The sequence below is a fragment of the Macrosteles quadrilineatus genome, unplaced genomic scaffold, assembly GCF_028750875.1.
Source record: "Macrosteles quadrilineatus isolate MER2022 unplaced genomic scaffold, UCM_ALF_1.0 Scaffold_8__2_contigs__length_117827958, whole genome shotgun sequence".
Lineage (NCBI taxonomy): Eukaryota > Metazoa > Arthropoda > Insecta > Hemiptera > Cicadellidae > Macrosteles > Macrosteles quadrilineatus.
In genome coordinates, this window is record NW_026542601.1 from 8795792 (window position 1) to 8811064 (window position 15273).

At 33.7% G+C, this 15273-nt stretch overlaps 1 protein-coding gene across 2 annotated transcripts in view; it reads left to right on the forward strand.

Annotated features, from left to right (window-relative positions):
* The window catches only part of LOC129001404 (uncharacterized), a 45655-nt gene extending 33651 nt beyond the window's left edge, over positions 1-12004 (forward strand). The window contains exons 3-7 of one of the 2 annotated variants that reach the window (XM_054428661.1): positions 4973-5083; positions 6492-6629; positions 6883-6980; positions 7851-8016; positions 10857-12004. In XM_054428661.1, the coding sequence (XP_054284636.1) occupies positions 4973-5083; positions 6492-6629; positions 6883-6980; positions 7851-8016; positions 10857-10960 (617 nt within the window). In that variant the 3' untranslated portion in view covers positions 10961-12004. Of the gene's footprint in view, positions 1-4972; positions 5084-6491; positions 6630-6882; positions 6981-7850; positions 8017-9319; positions 9486-10856 lie in introns of both variants that reach the window. The other variant, XM_054428660.1, reaches the window with a different exon arrangement.
* The last annotated feature ends 3269 nt before the right edge of the window (positions 12005-15273 follow it).

Consider the following 15273-nt stretch of genomic DNA (forward strand, 5'->3'; position numbering starts at 1 on the left):
CTTCTTCTTCTCCATTCTACAGTTCTTCTTCCTCCCAGTCTAGCTCTGGATGGAGCGTGTGCGGAGTGCGGGTTATGCAAAAGGCGAAAGGTGCTTCAGTTCCCTGCTGTTACCAAACGAATAATTGCTGCATACTTTCCCACACCAATCCAATACATGTATCGCCTCTGCCTCAAGGCTCTACTTGTCCTGTAACATGTTTCTTACTGGGTTGTTTTTACAACACTGGCAAGGAGATAATATTATGGCAATCCTAACCAACACAGCATAGTTCAATTCATATTTATTCTGATTGGATTAAACATGATGGTTAGTTTATACATAATTTGCCTCCAGGATTGATCTATTGACATAAAATGAGGTTACTAACCTGTCGTCAATCAGTCCTCTATTGTCTTTGATGACTATAGTTTCGGGGTTATAACCCCATTTTCAAATCTTTTTATGATGGTTAGGCCATTTGTATGGGCTTGTTTTCAAAACTAGTATTTTGTATTTGAGATACTAAAAAATACAATACAGTTACTATTTTGTTCCATGTTAAAAACACTTCAACTTACCATAATTATCATCATTACTTTAAAACAGCAACGCAAACCTAAACCTAAATGCTCATTTAAAATTGAAAGTGAACGAACAATGAGTATAGAATAGAGCGAGATGATTTTTGTTGCTTTAGTTGCTGACAAATACCAGCTATTTCATAGAACAGTTTTATTAAAAGCCTAAGATCAAGAATAGTTGGATTCAGATTCGCACAGTCAAAATGCTGCTGAAGTTCCTAAGGTATGAATTTGCGATTGGGATGATTTGTCGGCACTGGCACTATTTATTTTAAGGGGATGATCGGCTAGAGGCGTGATTATTCTAGTTTTTTCTGCGAAGATTGCAGGAATTCGCAGAGAAAGTTGAAGGAAATAGGACAAATCCCAGGAAGGACATGATGTGATGATGATATCACTCTATTGTGTTGCATGGTGTCATGAGAGAGGAGTGGGCCTGCCTCTGTGTGCATACATGGGCTGAGGAGGAGTCTTTACAAGTCAAACAATTTTCTCCATGCCTATTTGATGGTTATACAATAGAAACAAAATAGCTTTTGATCACTGTTTGTCAACTTCTTTGTGATTCTTTGTGTGATTTTAATACTTGTCTAGTTTCCTACGACCATAGACAAATAGAATAAATATTAAATATTGAATTATGTCAAAGGAAGGTTCCGCGATGTGCCGCTAAGAGTGCCGTGTATTGTCTGCTGGTAGCATACGGCTCCTGCAGCGGTGTGCGCCGTACAGTAACTACACGACACTCCTAGTGGTGGACGCCGGAACATATGCTAACTACAGGACTGCTGTCGGTCTACGACTAAAAACATATTTACATGATCCTCAAAGCACAATGATCCAAAAGAATCTCTTAATTAAGTTTTCAGAACATTCCCATGACGCTGAGGACGTTTATTATTGCTAATAGTTGACAAAGTCTAATATGTAAAAGTAGTTGGTTTTTACCTAATAGGAGAAACGTAAATATTGGAAATTTTGAAACGTTATTCTGAGATAAACACTCATGTATTGTTTGTGTAAACACAATGCTTACGTAGACAACTATCCGAATTACTTTCCCACGGTTACAATAACTCTAATTCTCTCAGTTAAACGCAAATTAAAACCTCCCAAAACCTATAAACCCCATACTTGTTGTGGCCTACATGGTAGCATGGATGAGATGAAAATGCAAGAAACTAGTCTGGATGGAACTAGTCTTAACAAATGTTCGATAAGGAAATGAAAAAAAAACAAGCCTGTCAAAGCTCATACAACTTTAACACTTTTCTCCTTATATAACGTCAAAGTTTTCTGCTTGAATATTCAATTGTACAGTCCTTCAATTCAAATGTGAAGGAGTTAAAATTTCAAAACATGAAACCGCTTTGTCCAGTAAAACGTATATCAAGTGCAAGTGTTTTCACCAAGAACTGTGTGTTGCTAGTCAGGTGGTTTCGTGGTTAGCTTCTTAGACGGCAAGGACCAGCAATGGGAAAAGGTTCGATTACAGAATATCCTCAACAATTTTAGATTGAACTGCTTTTAAATAGATTAGTGTCTCCTCAACAAAATACCACTGAAGTAGACATGAAAACAACATTCCTTCAAGTTTTTATGAATTGTATTAAAGCCTAGACATGTAACGGTTTCACCGGCGGGCGACCTTGTATGATCGTTGCTCAACGGTTGTAACATGTAATTAGAAGGAAGCATTGTTTTGCGACGTACCACGCCCATTGAATTAACATGAAGCCTATCTTCGCGTAAAATAAAAACAATCTTGACTTCGGTGGATCTTTGTCAGAAGCCTGAAATTATCGTGATTTCGTTGAACTTTGCTTGATGTGGCTTCGTACGTTTTTTAATAAATGAATAGTACTAGAATTTGCAGGATTATAAATTGCACAAGTGCAAGACTGTTTTGTCTTGTCTAATATTGTAAATAAGTGTTATGTAAAGTATCTACGTATGTTTTCATATTCATAAAGGGCAACACATACCTAACCTTCCAACTTCAAGGGTCCTTTCAAGAATATGTTTGTCTGGAACCTTTTACTTCATCACAACAATTAAAGGAGACAATACTGAGAAGACGATTTTATATTTTAGACAGTAATGTACAAATAAACTTGAATGTATGTAACACAAACCACACACTCTAGTCGACAGAAACTTTGTCAACGTTTATCTCATTTCCCAACACTACACATCATTATATATCTAGACCTACCACGATTTCAAAACCTAATACGAGAAATGATTTTGTTATTGGCTTTTATAATCTAATACTTAAAGGCATTAGAACAAAATCTTGAATCCCCAACTCATTTAATTCTTGGAATAACGATTTTTCTCAGATATCCTGCTTGACTGTTATACAGTCAACTGTGTCAAACAAATGATTAGTAGAAACAGCGCGTTAAAAAGTCACTGTGGACGTGTTCCAACGTGTAGTAACGCAAATTCATAGCAAGGTTTCTGAAGAATTTCGAAATTATGTCTGTACATTATATAGTATGTCCAATGGAGATGGGGACACCACCTAGGTGCTTATTTTCAACCAAATATGAGTGATGATGGATGTAGCATAGAGTTAGATGTCTTGTGCAGCTTTGTAACTAACTCAAATTAGCTATGCCACCATTCTTTAAAAGCCCACTAGCTTAAGCTCCAGAAACGAATCCATCAAGTACACATTGTATACCTAATCTATAACATTTCTGCACTATTTATTGAAATGTAAAGCAAAGTAACGAATTCATTAACGGCATGCCTATAAACCAGAATAATATCCACGATAAACTTAAGGCTACATCTAGATGATATAGCATTTCTGAGATGAGACAAAAACGAGCAAATTAACTACAGACCTATATCAGTTTGCACTATTCTTTGTGAAGCGAGCAAAAACATGAATTACGGCTCTATAACGTCAGTTCTTTGATCTCTTATGAATGTTACCATCACGGTATCACGGTAGGTGTCTAACGCCGTTGGCCGTGACGGAAGATTAACAGTTATCCTCTTCAACGCCGCCAGGACGCCGAAGGACCGCTATGCATACTAACACAACACCCGCGAAACGACATTCCTTGTAGGGCTCCGCCCGGGGACTGCCTGCGGGACGCGGCCTACAGGAGGCCTTCTTGAAACTTAATGTTCAGTCTATACATCATGTTAAGGATTGTGTATCAAACGTCTCTTTGTTTTGTTCTTTGGAAAACCTAAGTATCGAAAGTTTTGTTTTTGAGTTATTCCAAGGTAATTGATTAAATCTCCATTTTCTAGTTTCTTTTTAAGCTGGCTTGAATAAATGTCATGTAGCCTAAATGATTACGTTATGGTCTAAATATAAATAACAAAACAATATCATTAGATTTTACATTATAGAGGAGCAGAAGGTTTAGAAATTTTTAAATACAGTAAAAAATGCGCATTTTGTACCCTAACAAGAAACGTAGAGAAAATAATAATAAATTTTAGATTTGTGGAATGATGGAAGAAAAATATTACTAGAACTGCTTTCATAGCAGTGAAAGCCAATTGATTGGAGCGATCACGTTTCATGGTTTTTGATAAAGCAATAAATAAAAAAAATGATTGCATTTGGCTTTTCGACGAATCTATGGGGAGTATGTTATAAACTTAAAGTTTATCGGTTTTACTTTATACCTGTATGATATATAGACATCAGGAGAAAATTTCACAGTGAAAGAGTTTACCTTGAGGGTCTGTGGAATCTTCTGTTATCAGCTGTTTTCGTTTGGCTAGTCAGCTGGTTTTAGTGGAATAACGGTTTCTGACTCAGAAATTCTGAAGTTAAGGAATGCAGCAGTAGCAAGCAGGAAATGAGAAAATAGCTACCAGATTTCTTGCCCCTGTCACATTATGGAAATGTTAGTATTTGTGAATTTTATTCCTCACCTTCCGGATTTCAGCTTAAGAGAGGGTGAATTCAAAGTTTTGAATTAAGAATGCAGACATATTTAACACTTACGAAACTCTCTACATTTAAAAAAAAATCAGAGGTTATAAGGAATGCAGTAACAGACAGGAAATAGCTGTCAGACTATGGAAATGTTATTATTTGTGAATTTTTTCCTACATTTGGAATTTCAGCCAAAAAGAGGGTGAATTTAAATATATTCTAATTTAAGTTTCTAAATAAAAATGCACACAAAATAAAACTTGTATAAACTCATTTACCTGATAATTTTATCAATTAATGTGAGCCACTAGCACTCAAAAATTTTCCCTTCCCTTAGTCCGGAATTCATCTTAAAGTGGAAAGTTTGCTTGGACAAATTGCAATCAACCAATTCAAGATATACAACTGAACTTGGTTAGGCCTACACTTCTGTGTGGTACTGGTTATGCTATATTTCAGTTATTTAATTGGCTAACCTTGTAATGTTTGTTTCTAGTCGAGACCTACCTGAGTCCTGTAGAGACCCACTGCATCAACATAGAGTATTTCCTCCCTGATGTAGACAACCAGACCAAAGGATTCTCAGAAGACGCCATGACTAGACTACGTAAGTACAGAAACTGAAAATGATTAAACTACGGTTCTCTTGTGAAACTTTTCAATAAAGTTGATTTAGTTGAAGTTACTCCCTGCAATTAGAAGTTACTCACCTTTCCCCGGTCCTGGGCAAGACCTGGTGCAATAAAATTATTCCTTTTATCTGGCTGTTAAATTATAATATTTGATGACAAACTATTATTAATGACTCCAAATGTCTGATTGGGCCCAGCAGCCAATTCAGAGTGATTTATTGATGATGCTTTCTAAGTGGTTGGCCTCTATCATTAATAACCAGCTCAACGGGGTTTGGACTGTTCCACTTTCAAATTTGTTTGCAAAACTGTTAGAACTCTTCACTAGAAGAAACCTGCATTTGACTACATCATTCTAAATCTGTTTACAAACCTCTTATCTACAAACTCCTCAAATCTAGAGATTTTAAAAGTATGTTTCATTGTTTTTATCCTATGCTGAAGCTTCAGTGTCATAAAATACAATTTTTTTGCTGAGAATGATGAGTATTGTTCGTGTTTGGCTAGCAAGTGTAAAGGTCACAAAAAGGTCGTGATGAACTGAGTTGCATCAGGATGAACCTTCATTATCCTCCAGATGTTTAAAGGTCACTTTGCTGGAATTGTGTCCTTGAAACCAGGCTGGATACTATAGTCCATGGAAGACTATGGCAGGATGCATGAATTTAATTCAACATTATTGTTGGTGGGGGAAAATGCTATTGGTATACTTAAGATTCTCCTCAGCTATTGTTTCTTAATTTAAATTTGGCAATAAAATAGTTTTCGGATGGAAATCAAACCATTGTATTGAGTTTTCAGGAATAAAAAATTCTGTAAAATCCAAAATTGTAAAAAAAGAATTTAATGTATTGTTTGATAATGGTTGAGAAAAGTGTTATTCTAATAAATAAAATCTGTATAATTGACTGTAAATGTTAGTCAAAAGCTGTTGAAATATATTTGTTCAACCGATACTCAATATAAACCAATAAAATTACGTAGTTTTTTTCGCTAGTGAGAGTAGCCATTGAATGAAGTAGTTAGTATTCCTGACTTTTAACAAATTTTCCAAACCTCCTGGAAGGCTTTAAGAAAACCATTTTGAATTTTCTAACACTTTTGTAACCTTCTTAACAATGTTGTAATAAGACAATATCAAGGAGTTAGGTAGACTATTCATGATAATTGAAATGCGAAACAATCACTTATCCTTAGGTTCTTGAAGGGATCCAAATTTTAAATGTTTTTTGAAAACTTATATGGGTCTATGCACCAAGTTCAATTTTGCTATTATTTGTCCAAAGGAAAAACAAAGATGTTTTTCTTCATCCAAAACCATCACATCTCACATCTCAGTTTTAGATTTGAGTAATCCATCCTAACTGTTCTGATGTGTTACAGACATGGGTCGGGCAGCCATCGCCCTCTTCATTGTGGCATTCTTCTCCATCTTCGTAGCGTTCTGGACAGGCATTGCTGGCTGCTGGAGGAGAAGTCCAGGGAACATCACTGCAACTGCAATACTGATATTATTGGCATGTAAGTAAACCACAATACTTCTCAACTTGTATGCTTTTTAAAATAACTATCAAATTATTTGAGAAAGTAGAAAATTGTTGGATGAATGGGACGAGTTGCTAGTAGAAACATTTATAATAAATGTACTTTTAACTTTTCATGTTTGATCACAACAGCTAGGGCAGCCCCGAAGCGCTGCCGTGCTTGATTTATCATAGATAATTTTGTAGTTAAAACTATTTTTTTTTTATACCTGACAATACCATTGTTTTAGGTCTTCTGAGCGCAGGAGCCATGGGGCTGTGGCATGGTGTGGAATATTATGAGAAAGAAAGAGTTGTCGGAGAAGAGTTTTACCAGCAATGGAACAATGTGAGTTTACCGGTTCTCTTTCTGTTGAGATATCTGTTCACCAATGAGTATTAACTACTTTAGAAACAAATATTTTGTTTGAACTGGTAGAAATCTAGTTTAAACATTTGAGAATTAATGAAAGAACAATTTATATTGACAATTCAAAAGTGTCCTGAATTTAATTAAAAAAATGGCAAGTCTTTGAGATTTTGTTATACAAAATACCACAGGCACTATAGTAGCATAGTAAACCAAATGATAGCCTGGATAATTCAAAGCAAATATTGTCTGAGGAAACAGAGAAAAGTATCCTTCTGTTTTTTTGTCTTACCTAGATGTGTCATTTACTTCCGTAGTCTTTGTTTTTAATTGTTGACGATTTTCAACAGCTAGCTAACAAATATTTACAGGCCTATAAACAGATAGCCTACTACTGAGTAATGTTAACAGTATATGCCTTACTACACTATAAGAAATTTTAACAGTGGCGGGTTCAAGGGGGGGGGGCAAAGGGGCTATTGCCTTCCTCAAGACTTTGGTACCAAATAAACCTAGTTAAAATACAGTATAGTTTTAAAATGCAAAAAGTGATCATGTTTTTGTCTCTAGATTGTCTAAAAACAAGAGTTATCAGTTGAAATTTTCCAAAATCCGGACACTTCCTTTACACCATACCCCCTAGACCCCCCCCCCCCCCCCCCCCCAACTTGGAAGTTCACCTTTACAATCATGCCCTGGATCCGCCATTGAATTGTTATCATTCAATTTGTTTTGTCAGACAAAATTTTAACCCTCTTCTCATTTGAATCTGATGATACCTTGTCATTACAATTCCATCCAAATCTTGAGGGCTATATTGTCTTGCCATCGTTAACAAGGTGTTCACAGGTTTTACGAACTGAGACCCGTTCAACACACGACTGGTCGTACATGATGGCGTGGACTAGTGTGGCGTTAACGTTCATCTCCTCTGTCACGTTCTTCTGCGCGGCCTACTGCATGAGGTCGGAGAAGGATGAAGAAGAAGCCAAGAATGTGCAATATATCATGCCAGGTTGTCTCTAGACTTAAGTTTCACGCTTACAAATCTGCCGCATGACTTGCCCTAATGCTTCTCTCACTCCAAGGTTATTTAGTAGTGGCTTGAAAATGTTGCTACTCTTAGGTGAGGAATTTAACATTGCTGTTTTGAGGTTATGTATGTTTTTTTTTATGTAAGAAACCATGGAAGAAAACCTAACCTCAACACAGCATCGTTAGAAATTCAGCACCTATTGTGTAGAGTAATTTGAAATTTATAAATTGTTCACAAGTTATGTTTGACTTAATCCAACACCCTTCACATCTGTTACATTTTTTATATGGACAATTATTCTTACTTGGTCAATAATTAATTGTAAATGTAAACTTGGCTACAACAGTGAAGTTGTTTGACAGAATCACAAATTTACATTGACAATTAGTTTAGATTATTTTTAAAAGTTTTAGATCAAGTACAAACATAAATGTGACAGTAGATAGAACTAACGATTTACTATTTTGTATATAAAAAATTAAATTCAGGCTTAACCTTGGTAATTCCTCACAGAAGGGGTACTTTGGCGTTTCATATCATATGTAACTGCTAAAATTTATTTTGCTGCCCGATCTTTTGGGTTTTCTTGCTTGGTTTTTCGTAGAATTCTTAATTGGCAATCATTTAATTTTTAAACGTTTTATACACTATTGAAAACAGTTTTTTATAGTAAGGCATTTACTATAAAACAAGTTTTAACATAATACTAGAGGCTTTTTCAGTTCAACTGAAAATTGGTTGACTTGTTGCTAGCCAGTATTTTTGCTGATTCTATTCTATGACACCTAGAAATTTCCTGAAGACCCAAGTTCACAACCTAACCTATCTTAAGTAAACCCCCAAACTAAAGTAAACCTGTTGTTGTTGCTGTTGTTGTTGCTGGGTTTGTTGTAAGTAAACCTTTCTTATTAAATTTGATTTGCCTCACTATCAAATCTTATTTCTTACGTGGCATACCCTCAGGGAAACATTGTAAAGACAATTATTGCTTGATTGAAATTTTCAAATGTTTAAAAGATGGTAGAGCTAGGTAACGTCCAGTTGAAACAATAAACGCAAAAAGTTAGCTACTAAACGCTGAATGAAAATCACAGCTTTACTTGTTTGAGTCTTTCAAATTTATATCTTTACCCAAATAGTGAACAATGACTATGACCAACCCCAAAGTACCCTCACCCCCTCACATGTGGCTTGGTTTGTAAGCTTCTTAAGTCTATTTGTAACCTGGTTACTGCTCCGTTAACCTTCCCGGTTAACATTCTTCCCCCTCTGTCCGGTGTAGGTACTTAGAGACTCGACCTACCAAGGATATGATTGGTCCTTCTTCCTGGCCTGGACGGGAGTGGGATTCTCACTCGTGTCGGCTATCTTGTTTTCTGGGGCCGCTATTTGTTTGCGAGGAGAAAAAGAACAAGAGGAAACTATCAACATGCAGTATCTGATGCCTGGTAAGATATCCGTAACTAGTTGTTGCTTCTAACCACATGGAAGTAGAAAAAATAGATGTAAGAGAGGTGTCTTCTTCATTGTGGGAATTGGTTCTACAGCTTTAATGTGTAGTTTTCGGGCAGGCCATCTGAACAGTAAAGACAATTTAGGTGAAATTTATCTGAACTGCTGTGCAAAAGACTTGATTTGTGACAACCTGATTGCAAAGGGCTAAATCACTTGAGATAAATCTTGTTGCTCTGAAGAAAATCTCTCTTATAAGAATTAGGATAACATAAGTGGGTTTGCGATAGTTGTTCTGAAAACCTTATGTATCCTAGAAACTCAGGCAAAATAGTGGGATTTTTAACAACATAAAAATAAAAGTTTTATGGATGAAAGGAGTAAAAGTGGGGGGAATTTGATTGGGCAACCTTTGTCCTTTGGATTCCTTTTCTCTGAGTCTCTTCATTACAGAAGTCTTTACAGAAACGCTAAGGCCGGTGACAGACTATCTGGTTTAGCAGGATGCGGTTTAGCGGGATGCGTTTTTACCGCATTGACATTGCCCTGTCACACTTGTCCCGTTCTACCGCAACATATTTCAAGTTAAGAGCGTGAGCATCACATGCAGTGCACTGTTGATAGCGACAACATGTTGTCTAAAGTGAAATTTGTCGGTGCAAAACCTTATGTAGGCGTTATTGGGTACACCATTTTCATTGCGAAAATGATAGAGATGAACAGTTTAAGAGTTTATCAAAGTATAAGGCAATATCCTCGCTAGTTTTTTAATTATTTTAGAATGTCCATCACATCTTTCAATGAGCTGCTGCGCGTTTTGAGTCCACATTTAATGAATATCAGTACACAATTCAGGAGTTCAATCAGTGCTGAAGAAAGATTAACGATAACAATAAGGTTATAGGACAATAGTTTTATTCTTTTACGATTTTGTTAAATTTGTATTTGTTTTAGACTACCCATTTAATTTTTTTTCGGTTGAAGAAGTGCGTTCAAGTCAAAAGAACAGTAAATAAAAAAGCTTGTATAACAGTTGGTAGATTAATTTAAATTGTATAAAACTTTTCGTGTCGAACATGCTAAACGCGTGCGGCAGAACAGGACAGTGTGACAGCTCTCATTTAACTGCATGTATTTATCTTTTCATCCCGTCGTCCCGCCACGCCGCAGCACGTTGCAGTGGATCCCGTTCACGCGCCGCAACCGCATCAATGTGACAGCTTCCATTAAAACCCATGAGTTTGAATCATCCCGCCAAACGGGTCCCGTTTAAACCGACCGGCGAAACCAGATAGTGTGTCACCGCCCACCGGCCTAAGTGTTAACAATTTTGATTACACGTAAATTAACCAAATCTTTTATTCCAGTGTACCCCCAGAAGCAGCAGTATGCATACGCTGGGTACCCAGCCCCCACTGCGTATCCAGGACCCTACTATCACGGCTCACAATACGGACCATACAATTACTGATCAGCTGATACCTAGGAATACCTGATTTGACAAACAGCTGATGCAGAAAACAGCTGATTCACACAATAGACTCCATGACAAGCTAGTGATCATTGTCATTTGTTAGGCCTTACAATTTAGAGTAATAATATTGTGATGTGAAAATTGAATTGTATATCAAATTCTCTGTGATTACAATGAATGTGTGGAGAAAGTGAAATTTAATAAGAAGTTTGACTGTAATACTATATAGGCCAATAGTAAATTTGATTATACTGTAATGCTTTAACCAATTATTATCTTTTTTTACTGTGTGTAATCGTATTGATTGTAATTTTGAATACGTAAATCTTTGATCGAGGAAGTTTTTGGTCTTGATAAATATTAATTTGAAATATTATAATGTATTTAAAAACTGAATTTGTACGAAGGATTTTCTCAAAGTAGGCTAATTCTATTATGGATGCTTTATTGATTATAGGCCATTTTGAATTTATGTAAAATAGTGGATCCTATTTAGTTATTTTGATGATTTTTTTTATTGCAAAATCACAAGAGAAAAAATGTATAATGTGCTTTGGTAAGTTCCGAACTGATGAATTATATATGTCAAAAATATAATGTGTACACATGTCTGTTATGGTTTTATACGTCCAATTTTAAAGTGTAATCTATTTATTTTGTACCATATTATAGCCTATTTCCTAGGTTAGACTAGTTTAGTAATGTCTAGTTGTACATAAGTTTTATATTTCAGCAGCATTTGATTCTATTTGTATCAATATGTCATTACTTGATTGATATAATGTTTCTCGTTTGACCAGTCAAGTTGTGCATTTTGTTGCGAGTCTGTAATTTTTACGACCGATTTGCTCACGTTGAAAGATCAGTATTTTTACATTTAGGTTATTTATCCATCTTTTTATGTAGAGTAAGTTTTTTTTATTTTGTTCATGTACAGAATGTAATAGTAGAAAAAATATATCTGAATTGTTGTATTTTGTTAAAAAACCAGATTTAGCTGTATTGAAATGATTGATAATCTAAATAAATATACTTTTCTAATTTTTGTCATTGATTTTTTTCCTTTTGTTCTACTTTAAAATTAAATATACATTTCTATTTTGACTGTTAACTTTTGCTCTTATAACAAATTATATTTTCTTCATTTTGATGATGATGGATTAGTTCTGATGTTAAAAAAAAAACGGTAAGTACTTTTCTCAAAAGCAGTTTAAACACTACAACAGAAGGCTAAAGTTGTTTAGACACAATTTAGTAAATAAAACATTAATATGACCAAAAAATATCTCTTCAACAAACATTTTTCTCACATAAAGTCTCATTCAGTTTCCAGGGGTTATCCTTATTGCTTCGGTCCTAAGACAGTTTTATAAAGGTGGATTATCATATCATACACTTTCAAACAGTAACGAGTTGTCTACACATCTCAAATGTCATGTGTGAATATTGAAGTTACGCAGATTTTAAATGTTGTGTATGTATAATAAAGTACAAAAATTCAAACAGAAGGTGAAAGAAAATAAGCAACTGATTTTAAAACTACTTTATTGTATAAGTGTAGACCTTATCATAATATGATATTTATAGTCAAAGACACAACCTTGGATGGTAATTATTACAAATGTTAAAAGTATATAGAGAGCTTGGTTTTCAATGAGTAACGTATAAAATACATATTGTACACACAACAAAAAACTTAACTTAAATCTCTGTTTCACAAAGGAATTAATTGAAGGGTAGTACACCATCTACTTACTACCTGAGCGTACCATATTGTTAAAATACAACAATACAACAATTAAAACAGCTGATTTTTATCTGTAACAGGCAATGTTTAAAGGATTGCTATCTAAAAACACAATTAACAACTTAACCTAACCACTTCTGAGGTTAAACGTGAAACAGCAAATCAACAAAAAAGAGAAAAAACACTTGGAACCATAAAACAATGATATTTAATTCACATTTTGAATTAGTAAAATATATTTTGTAAATGTATTTGATAATGAAAACATTACTTGATTTTGTAGTTCTTAAGAGGGTTCCACCCACAAGTGTTTACCACGTAAACATGGTCCTACAAAAAAGTACCTCATGGCATTATTAAAGTTTTTATCAAGTTGAAATAAACTGTAAAATATTCACAAAGATCTAAACTATGCACTGGATGAACTGAAACTTCTTAATTGTTTCTTTTAAGTATTTACAAAACAATTTTGAAAATCTGTACATTAATCTTTTTCACATGCGGTTTTAACTTCTAAATAGGTAATTGTTAAAAATGATTTTTGCTTACCACTGCAAGCTCTGATATGTTAAGAGCACAACAAGCACACAATCATTGGGAACAAATTAATTTTAGGATGTTGAAAGCGTGTACCGTAGAGCATGTTTAGCCGATATCTTGAATTAACCAGGTAGAACCCTCTTAAATAAAGTTTAATGTAGGTTACAAACATGGTTTCTCTACTATATAAAAAATAAGGAACTTCCAAAATACATAATATGTTTATTTGTAAAACACAAAGAAGTTTTTTCACTGTCAAACTCTATTTTAACATTTAAATATTCTCATATCAAATAACTCATGAGAAATAAATGTTAAATAAACTCATGAGAAATGTTTTTAAAAACACTTTTTTTCCTTTAGTGAGTCATGTGCTTTATAATTAGATTTTTAAACACAACCATAACTTTTATTAGTTGTATTAGATATTAGATACAAATTTATAAAAATGTAATGATTTTTATTTATTTAATCCATAACACAACGATACCTGATGAAAACTAATTTGTAAAACTCAAAACCAATTTTTTTCTTAAGACACAACCATTAAATTGCACTAACTGAAAACTTATAGTAGTTTTCACAAATATTTAACTATTTCTTTAACTTTATTTATTAATTTATTTAACTCTTTTGAAATATTTTGTTTCATTTAACAAAACGTCCTAGATCATTAGCAAGATACGATTATTTAATTTAGCATAACTGTGCAAACAAATCTTAAAGAGATCAATTAAATCAATCCAATTTAAATAAAAAATTCAATCATAATGTTTGGCTAAACCAAAGCCTAATGCTAAGAAAAATCGGTTAAGTATTACTTTTCCATAAACTAACAACCTTTTTAACGGCATATAAGGCTCTAACCTTATTTAATTATGAACAATAACATTTATTACTTGGTGCTAGTATTTTACATTCACGATTACAGTGATAAAGCTAAAGGTGTATTATAAAATCTAACGTGAAAATATATTCTAATATCACTAACAACAATGGACGTTGATATTACAAGTTTTCATTCCTTCTCGACAAACCTGATTAAAAATGTAGGTTTTTGAGATTTGGAATAAAAAAACCAGAAGCTTACATGTCAATCAAATAAGATGTTTGTCAATTCAAGGGGCAACAATTTTTTTATTTACATTTGGAATTTAATGCAAACACCTACGGTACTTCATTTTAAAATTAGCTATGAATAATAAGTTTTTTAATATTCTTTTATGATAAGTGTTGAACAGAGTTATTTAATTAGATCTTATAATACATGCACACTGCGTAGTGTATAAAAAAACATATAATGATATTCTGTACAACTAGATAATGTTTCATTGAAGTTAATGTATATAAGACAATCTACAGATTGTTCTTAAAGCTTTAGACTTAAAACTAATACATCAACAAAATATAAAACTACTGCACACACATAAGTTATAAACCATACAAAAACTTAATTATTTGGTAAAAAAATAAACACGTGGTAAAATAAGACTAGAGATTTAGCACAAAACACAACCCAAACTTGGTATTGTGTCTAAAAGACAATGTAATAAAATAATATTGTACTTAATAAATAAATAAATATAAAATAAACAAAATAAATGCTTTTTGGAGATTGGTAACTAATGATAAATTCTACATTTTGTCTAATACTGAAAAGGAAGGAGAATAGATTACAACTATTTTAAATCAAAGAAGTAAGAGTAAACATCAATATTTGGTACTTGATTGGCTCTTTGGCTATTGTAGATTATTATCAATAACATTTAGAAACTTTTGTTAATGAATTTGATCTCAATTTAAGTTTTTCACATTTCAAAAGGGAGGATATATCCCTAAACATACCCCTGCTCGAAGTTAAAAATATTTAAAACTGTAATTCTGACACAAATGCACAGAAAATAGTTAATTTACATTTTACTTGTTTATATATTCTTGTGTGAATTGTACTCTTAACTTTGAAACAAATTAGCAGTCATAAGGCATAGTAGTCTAGGGTATACCTTGACCCCACAAATTAGAG